The following is a 9,155-nucleotide window of genomic DNA, read 5'->3' on the forward strand; positions in this document are numbered from 1 at the left end:
GTTTTTTCTCGGAATCTAAAAAAAAACGAGAGGAAAGAAAGGAGGAAAAGAGTGAGCAAAATCGCTGCGGCTGGAAAAATTCGAAATTTCTCTCCCGGCGAGGAGATTCAAACGCCTTCTCTCCCCTTCCTCGCCGTGAATCTCAGCATTTTCCTTCAGTACCAGTCGCCATTTTTTTTTCTTTTGCGTTGCTTCCACCCTCCAGAGCTTTATCTATTAGCTTTTCTCAGGTTCGTATCCTTTAATTCTCTTTTCATGGCTTGGATCTGCGTAATTGATTTGGTCCGCATTGTGGTTAACATAAGGGGAATTAACTTTCATCATCATTGATTATAATTTTAAACGGTCTTATCTGAAATTGAAACGTCTTAGTTTGATTATATTAGAAGGTTAGATTGATGAAGGGAGCCCCTTTTTCAATATTTTACGCCGCGAATTAGTACGTTTGTGTTGTTTTTATTGACAAAACTTTATTAGTTTCTTTAGGGTCCTCCTCTCAACTACAATCATGGGAACTGAGCGTGATCTCTGAGTTGGAATGAACATTAATCTCGAACAGGACGCCAATATGAGTGGCGTCTATGCTCCCTCCGATGTAACTAGTTTTCTCAGCTTCGACGGGTCTGAAAGTCGTTCAAGCTTGGATGGTAGTAAGAAAGGTAAATGTCGTCATCTATTCCCTTTTTCTTGTATTTATCTCTCAGAACTTTGAGTAATGACAGAGATTATTCATGTGATTATAAGAAAATGGCGAAGTTTAAGCTCATTTTAGGTGTAGACATGAATGGAAGATGGCTTCTGTTCTCACCGTTCTTGTCTCTTTCTTCTTCATTTTGTTGCCCTCAGGTCATCAGAATTTGGTGGAATGGTTAAATCAGACACTTCCTTATTTGAATTTACCATCGGAAGCTTCAGAGGACGAAGTGAGAGCATGCTTGAGGGATGGAACTGTCTTGTGTAACCTTTTGAATCAGCTTAGTCCTGGTTCAATGAGAATGGTATACTTATGAATTTTGATTTTTGTTGACCATTTGGCTTATATATCTTTTTTTTGGGTGCTAGGCTTCTGTTTTTCTTTTTCTCTGTTTCTCATTTTCTGATAGACTCACACTCTTTGGCTATTCTATAGGGAGGCAGCTTTGAGCCTGCTTATGTTAGAGTTGAGCGGTTTCTGACTGCTATGGATGAAATGGCCCTGCCCAGGTTCGAGGTTTCAGACATAGAACAGGTCTGTTTTGTTCTATGGATATAACTTTTCGTTTCTGTAGAAAAAATGATTTGAAAAATACAGAACATCTGGTTGGATGGTTTATATAGTATTATTGCATCACATAGGTAAAGAGATTGCGGACCACCTGGGCTTTTATAAAATCGAACCAATTCAGGGTAGATAATTTTTGTTAACAGTTAAAACAAGCCTCGTTTTTGACATCATCTGGCTGCAACGCTGTTCTCATCATGGCTATTGTCTGATTTGCTATTCTTGATAAGATTGCATGATTTTTACCACCATATATTTTCTTCTCTCTGCCGTCTCTCGTCTTTCTTTATGGAGTTATGCCTCCTAATAGAAAGTAAAAATGCAGGGGGATATGCTGCCAGTTTTTCAGTCCCTTAAGGCGCTTAAAGCAAGTTTTTCCGATGGTGGTAATGATAAAAACTCACTAGGTGCGAGGAGGAGATGGAGCTTGCCAGAAGACCATTCGGATTCCAGAGGAGATGACCGCAACTTTATTGATGGATTCCAGTCGAAGGAAGGATTTGAGATTGATACGTCAGATGCTAAAATTTCAGAATTACTGAAATCTGACAGTTTACGAGTAAAGTATTCTAACTTATTTTTAGTAGACTGTGTACAACCGTTTAGCTTTTATCCCTTTATCCCTTTGTTTGTAGAATGCTCCTACTCGGACGCTGTTTGACATGCTGGATAAACTTCTAGATGAGAGCGTGAAGAAGATGAATGGACATGTGTCTCATGTAAGACAAAGATTTAGCTACTGATGCCTTCCTTCTCTTGATAACTTTAATCTGGTTTGCCTAAAATTTGAATCCTTAGTTCATGGAACATTTCTTCTTATGATCCACATGTTTCTCCCTTTTGCGGTTTGTTGTTCAGGCAATGGCATCACTCTTGAGCGCACTTGTGCAAGTGATAGAACAGAGAATCTCAAATCAAGCTGATAACCTGAAAAACGTAAGAGTACATAATACTCTTTTTTTCTTTGTATGCACGTGTTAATATAATCCTTCTGACCAAGTAATGAAACATGTTTATGATATGTGCAGCAAAATATACTCTTCAGGGTACGTGAAGATAAATACAGGTCAAGAATAAAGGTCTTAGAAACCTTGGCAGCTGGGGCAACTCAGGAAAACGAGGTACTGTTGTCTCTGATTTCAGTTTATTTCTATTTCGCTTATTGATTGGTCTTTCTGTTATTTTCTTCGTTGTAGATTGTTTCGAATTGTATGGAGCGTACAAAGGTATGTTATTGATTCAATATGTATCGTCTCCTTAATACATACTTAACCTGCATAGTACTTGTGAAAATTGACGTTTAAGCCAATCCTCTAGATGTTGAAATTATATCATAAGTCGTTGTGTATGCCCCTCTTACTTAAATACGTGACTCATGCATCGATTTTCATTCCGCTTGTGTTGTGTATTAAATTATTTTAGCTCAGAGTTTTCCCAATAATGGGTTTGTTGTGCTCTTTAGCTTGAAAAAAGCAGAATAGAAGAAAGAGAAAAGTCAGAAGAAAAAGATGTGGTGCGTTTGAAAAAGGAAAAAGAGCGCAGTGATGCTGAGATTCGTAAGCTGAAGCAAGAACTCAAGGTGGTGAAAGAGGCGCATGCAAACCAGTGCTTGGAGTTAGAAGCAAAAGCACAAAACAGTACAGTTGAGTTGGAGAGTAAATTAAAGGATGCAGAGTTACAAGTTGCCGAATCAACTAGGAAGGTCAAAGAACTCGAGAAGTTGTACCTATCTAAATCTCAAAAATGGGAGAACAGAGAGTCCACCTACCAAAGCTTCATAGACAACCAGTTTGGTGCTCTGCAGGTTTGGCTTTAAAATATAGTATTCTAAACAATAAATACCCTGGTAGTTCTTTTAAATGACATAGTTTTTGTGAATCATGAAGGCTTTGAATGCTACTTCAGTGTCTATAAAGCAAGAAGTCTTAAGGACACAAAAGAAATACTTTGAGGACCTAAATTACTATGGTAAGTATCATTTATGTCACCAATTTTGTATGGCTGTTTGGTCAGTTTTTCTAGTCTGAAATACATGGCTTCATATTTGTAATATTTTTCCAAGGTTTAAAGCTCAAAGGAGTGGCTGATGCAGCAAAAAATTACCATGTGGTCCTTGAAGAAAACCGAAGACTGTACAATGAAGTGCAGGAATTGAAAGGTAAAACACTTTGGGTTAGTGTACTTTGGGTTTGCACTCGACCATTAAAGATATGACTCTGTTCTTCTCTTGCATTTATTTTCCAGGAAATATCAGAGTCTATTGCCGGATAAGACCATTCCTTCCGGGGCAAAACAGTGGACAGACTTCTATAGAGTACATTGGTGAGAACGGTGAATTGGTGGTTGCAAATCCGTTTAAGCAAGGGAAAGATACCCATCGGTTGTTTAAGTTCAATAAAGTTTTCGGTCAAGCAGCAACTCAAGGTCTAAACCTCCTTCCTCTTATGTATATAGATTAGCTTGTTAAGGACTTTATGTAATATTAATTTCTCCTAATTCTGTTTTTTTTTTAATGCAGAGGAGGTTTTCCTAGATACTCGACCATTAATTCGATCAATTCTTGATGGTTATAATGTGTGTATATTTGCGTATGGTCAGACGGGATCTGGAAAAACTTATACAATGGTAAACGCCATGCTTGACTTTGCTCCTTTTATGTTTCAGCCAAACATTATTACTCTCTAACGCACATATTTCCATTTTGCTAACACAGAGTGGGCCAAGCATCACTTCAAAAGAACACTGGGGTGTCAATTACAGAGCTCTGAATGACTTGTTTCACTTAACTCAGCTTAGACAAAACACTGTTGTGTATGAAGTAGGTGTTCAAATGGTTGAGATATACAATGAGCAAGTTCGTGACATACTTTCTGATGGTGGTTCTAATCGAAGATATCCTTCTCTAAGCTAATATTGTTGCTAAATTTTACTTGGAATATGTACATTCACATATGCTTACATATTTATCTATATGTTTGCATATGCTGCTTCCATAGAAAATTTCCTTAACTTGCGTACATTAGGGGTTTGGAATACTGCCTTACCAAATGGGTTAGCTGTCCCAGATGCAAGCATGCATTCTGTGAGATCAACTGAAGATGTGCTTGAGCTGATGAATATTGGGCTCATGAACAGAACCGTTGGTGCCACAGCTCTCAATGAAAGGAGTAGTAGATCACACTGGTTTGTAAATTTTTTTATCTTCTGACATTATCTAAGCCTCGCTTCCTCAGGATTATAGAAATGACATTGTTGCCTATTGTATACAGCGTTCTTTCTGTTCATGTACGTGGTGTCGACGTGGAAACCGATTCTGTTTTGCGTGGTAGTTTGCACTTGGTCGATCTTGCTGGAAGTGAGAGGGTCGATCGCTCGGAGGTAACTGGAGAGAGGCTCAAGGAGGCTCAGCATATAAATAAATCACTGTCAGCCCTTGGAGATGTCATATTTGCTCTAGCGCATAAGAACCCCCATGTGCCGTATAGAAACAGCAAATTGACGCAAGTCCTTCAAAGTTCTTTGGGTACTTTCTTAACCCTCTTTGAAGAAAAAGATTTAAGATTTGGGCTACACGTATTGCATGATATACCCGTTGGCTTTATGTTGATGGTTCCTTAACCCTTTGTCTTGACTTTTTTGTTTTGTCTTGTAGGAGGACAGGCTAAGACTCTTATGTTTGTTCAAGTCAATCCTGATGGAGATTCTTATGCTGAGACGGTTAGCACTCTGAAGTTCGCTGAAAGAGTTTCTGGTGTGGAATTAGGTGCAGCTAAAAGTAATAAAGAGGGACGAGATGTTAGACACCTCATGGAACAGGTGCTTATTTTCTTTCTATCTCTCTCAAAATTTAATCTTGCCCATTGGAAGTAAATAGAGAACAAAGTTATACTTATCTTGATACCATTTGATGTAACAGGTATCAAGCTTGAAGGATGTTATTGCCAAGAAAGATGAAGAGCTTCAAAATGTTCAGAAGCAAAAAAGTAACAGTACAACCGTGCCGAAACGTGGTTTAAGCAATCTAAGATTGTTGGGACCTTCATCACCTAGAAGACACTCTATAGGACCTTCACCAAATGCTCGACGAGGAAAGGCACCTGGTTCTTTTGGGAGAGCAGCCTCAGATTTTGACAACTGCTCAGAATACAGTAGCAAGCATTCTGATTCCGGTTCACCGCGTTCATCGGACGAACTTAAACATCGAAAGGATCTTCACCAGCTATCTAAGTTTGCCGGTGGGTCAAAAGAAATTGACATTGAAGATGACATTGAACTCATTGGCCTTGGGGATGCAGATTCTGAGGACAGATTGAGTGATATCTCTGATAGCTGTCTTTCGATGGGAACAGAAACTGATGGCTCCATATGCAGTGCAGTCGAGTTGACTCTTTTCCCTGAAACCGTGAAGCCTCTTGAAATAACGGAAGAACCTGAACCACACTTGGTCCCTGAGAAGCTCGAGAAATCAGCAAAGATGGTGAAAACCGTGCCCAAAGACAAGTAAGTACCCTCTACTAGCACACTTTAACAGAACAATATGAATACATTTTTATTAGATTCTTATGTTTGTTTTGTTTTGGTATTTTTAAAAGCAGAACTAGTATTCCATCGAAGATTCCGAAGCAGATCTTGAAACCACCAGGCCAAACCACCAGACCTTCTCGTCTGTCAATTGCCACTAGCTCCTCCTCGAAGACCTTAACAAGTAACATAAGCTCTTTTTGCATAGTAACTTGTATCCTAAAAACCAAATCGTTATGCATAGTTACATTCTATGATCTTTTGTGTAAACTATGCATATGGATGTCTTCTTTAGTTTGCATCACAATGGAAATCTCATTATATGGTCTTTAGTGTCAATCTTGCTGCTTGAGTCATCTAACCTTTTTGTTGATTGGCCTCAGGTGCTAAAAGACCGACGATTAGCACTTCAACTTCAATGAAACCACTCAACAGAAGGCGGTGAAGACTCACTCAAGGTTCATCAGGACGGGGGGGAGGAAGATGTGAGAATGAATCTGAGCTGTTGGTGTTTAGTAGCTAATTGTGTAACTAAAAAGCATACGATGTCTGTTCTTCTTCTATGTAAAACCTAATTAACTAAAAATACCAAGTGTTAACTTAATGCCGTCCACGTAAGCTTTTGAGGTTTTCTATAAGATTTTGATGTTTCTATTATGGAACTAAAGCGAAGATGCCCGCTCTTCTCTGCTCCTAAAAACTAGTCGAAGATATTTGATCGTTTGTGCTCTCAAAGAACAATGCTTCATGGATATGGAGCTTATATAGAGCTGTTGGAGAGACTTGAAGTGCAAGGAAGTCTTGTACACTTTTGAGAAAGAGCAAAGAAGTTTGTTGGCTACTGAAAATGCCAAAAAACCCTTGTTCGGTCTTTTATTAAACAGTGAACACTGGCGCTTTCTGGATCATATATGGCTTATCCCCAGACTTTTTTTTTGGGTATATCTGATCTTGTAACCCTCTCTCCCTAGCTAATACTTTATCCCATGGCTTCTTCTTCTTCTTCTTTTAGGACTCGCACTTGGAGCTACCAACTCTTTGCGAGTTTCTACGGACCCGACGTCCCTAAGACTTTTATCAGTCATTTGCGGAGACAGTTAAACAGCAAGGGGATTTTAATGTTCGATGATCAAGGGACTGAGAGAGGCCAAGCTATTAGGGGATCAGTGATATCGATCGTGGTGCTTTCCAAGAATTATGCTTCTTCCAGCTGGTGTTTGAAAAACCTGCTGGAGATTTTGAAGTGCAAGGAACAAATCGTGACGACAGTTTTCTACGGAGTAGATCCATCCGATGTTAGGAAACAGACTGGAGATTTCGGGAAAGCTTTCAAGGAAACATGTCGTGGTAGCAAAGATGGAGACAAGCTTTAACCTATGTGGGCATCATAGCCGGGGAACACCTCCTAAACTTGTTTGTTTGTCTGTCTTCCTTCAATTGATCTCGTTAGTCATGTCAACTCTTTCTCTTATCCTATCTATCCTTGACTTCTCTTACAAAACCCGAGCCCATAAAGCTCGTTTCCGTTGCAAGTTGCCTTTTCCTTGGTTCTACTATCCATCACCACGTGGCTACAACAGAATCTTTGGAAGTTCCACGGATGCTATCTTGTTTTTCTGCGGTGTTGGTCAGTTAATAGTGTCCACGATCAATTGTAGCTTTACTGACAGGGGACGAGACGGTCCTGTCAAAGTATCAGTGTGGCCTCTCGTCTTTGCTATTGGTATGGTTGTCTCCAAGTTCATGGAGAAGCCAACCATTTCCAAGGAGAATTAAACGAAAATGTATTGATTGCTTTAACAATGTAAAGAATAAAGACAAGTGTGTTTTGAAGGTTGGATTACATGTTAATTTAGTAGGAACTTTTTAGAGCGTCCCTCCTCTGTTTCCCTTAATTTTCTATGAACATCAAACATTCATTGTAGCAGGCAGATACAGCAGTAAAAGAAGTGGTTACGCCAATTTACGCTTTGGTTTTATCTTCAGCATTTCCACATAAAATTGGCAATGGTAAGCCCTAGACCTAAGCAACAATTGTTTTGAAAAGCCATAACCAAAAACAGTGTTCCTTGAAATACTTGCCACGTACGCAAATAGATTGAGCTCACACTAAGGGGAACGTTTAATCTGTGCCATATTCCTTAACGTTTCTCATTTGATAAGCTTTTTTTTTCTCTTTTGTATGTAAGCCTTTGAAAACATAGTAATGGCAAGATTTTCTGTTATTTTGATGTTATATTGAAGAGCAATAAATTTGCAAAATCAAGGTTTCAATCCTTGATCTCTCAAGCAAATAAGACTTCGTTAATCACTTGTGCAAGATGTTAACTCCTCTTTCACCTGTTTTTTTCTGTCATAATAGCTTTTGGTTCCGTTAAGCAGCCTTCCGGCTGGCTATTATTTTAAACCATATGAAGCTAATAAAAACATGAAGTTGACACATTTGTTGTCTGAAACACAGAGTTGTTTTTGGACGATTCATTCTTACAGTAAAGAAGGTATATGGTGATGCATTAGGATTTTATTTAGTAAACATATCGAACGTCAAACTTTTTTGAGATAACTTAGAAAACAAGTATGTTGCTTCTTATTAACTATACAAGAAAATAGCGGCACATACAATTGTGGAATACAAATATAAATAAAACTTTATATCATAGACCCACAAGTGCCAACACCCAAGTTGCCATGGCTGTAATGAAAATTCTCCAATATATTTCGATTCCTGCAATATAAAATAAGCCAAAATATTAGTGTTTGGGTTTAATAAGTTGCTTATTCCACATCTCACATACAGGGTGAGGCAAGACTAACAGAAACGGGTCAGCCAGTCACAAAATCCAAAATGGTAGTACAAAGCGATAAGTTGTATATCAAATGATTCCGGATAAGGTATGTAACCTAAAATTTAGAGCCAGTGCAGAGTCAATATATCAGTATCCGCATATATATATTGCATTGCATAAAAGAATTTGTCTACTAACCATTTATAACGCCCAGACTCGGTTGCAAAGCGGAGATTATACATGACAAGATGATCTGAGCCAAACTAGCATGGCTGCAACACTCAAAAGATAGGTATTGGATTATTTCGTGACGAACTTTCAAGTGTTGATTAGTTTAAGCAACTTAAAAGGGTTGACATCTATCAAACTTACTTTAATTGGGTTCACTAGGATAAACTATAATACTAATAAAAGTTAAATACTATGCCCAAACGAAGGAAGGAGAAGACTGCATTTAACAATGAAAACATATAACATTGACCGAGTATGCTAATATATGTACATATTGCGCTTACAGAATGATAAGTTGATAAACCCTAAAAACAAGTGTGCTTTAAAAAAAACAGTTATCTTAACTTGAAATATCA

General features: G+C 38.4%; 1 protein-coding gene across 3 annotated transcripts; it reads left to right on the top strand.

The window, feature by feature from the left end:
* LOC108835310 (kinesin-like protein KIN-14J) lies at positions 1–6,439 on the top strand. Of its 3 annotated transcripts, none has more exons than XM_056998289.1 (21): positions 1–230; positions 478–659; positions 847–998; positions 1,130–1,228; positions 1,587–1,820; positions 1,897–1,980; positions 2,120–2,197; positions 2,290–2,382; positions 2,458–2,487; positions 2,724–3,065; positions 3,148–3,229; positions 3,324–3,419; positions 3,506–3,685; positions 3,780–3,886; positions 3,975–4,153; positions 4,280–4,444; positions 4,531–4,784; positions 4,914–5,077; positions 5,178–5,761; positions 5,854–5,966; positions 6,166–6,439. In XM_056998289.1, exons 2-21 carry the CDS (start codon positions 539–541, stop codon positions 6,225–6,227), a joined length of 3,219 nt encoding a protein of 1,072 aa, XP_056854269.1. In that variant the 5' UTR covers positions 1–230; positions 478–538; the 3' UTR covers positions 6,228–6,439. The 3 variants fall into 3 exon arrangements, with proteins under 3 accessions (XP_056854269.1, XP_056854268.1, XP_056854270.1); XM_056998288.1 differs by having other exon boundaries at positions 487–659; XM_056998290.1 differs by having other exon boundaries at positions 487–659; positions 5,857–5,966.
* The last annotated feature ends 2,716 nt before the right edge of the window (positions 6,440–9,155 follow it).

The sequence above is a fragment of the Raphanus sativus genome, unplaced genomic scaffold (genome assembly GCF_000801105.2).
Source record: "Raphanus sativus cultivar WK10039 unplaced genomic scaffold, ASM80110v3 Scaffold1094, whole genome shotgun sequence".
NCBI lineage: Eukaryota > Viridiplantae > Streptophyta > Magnoliopsida > Brassicales > Brassicaceae > Raphanus > Raphanus sativus.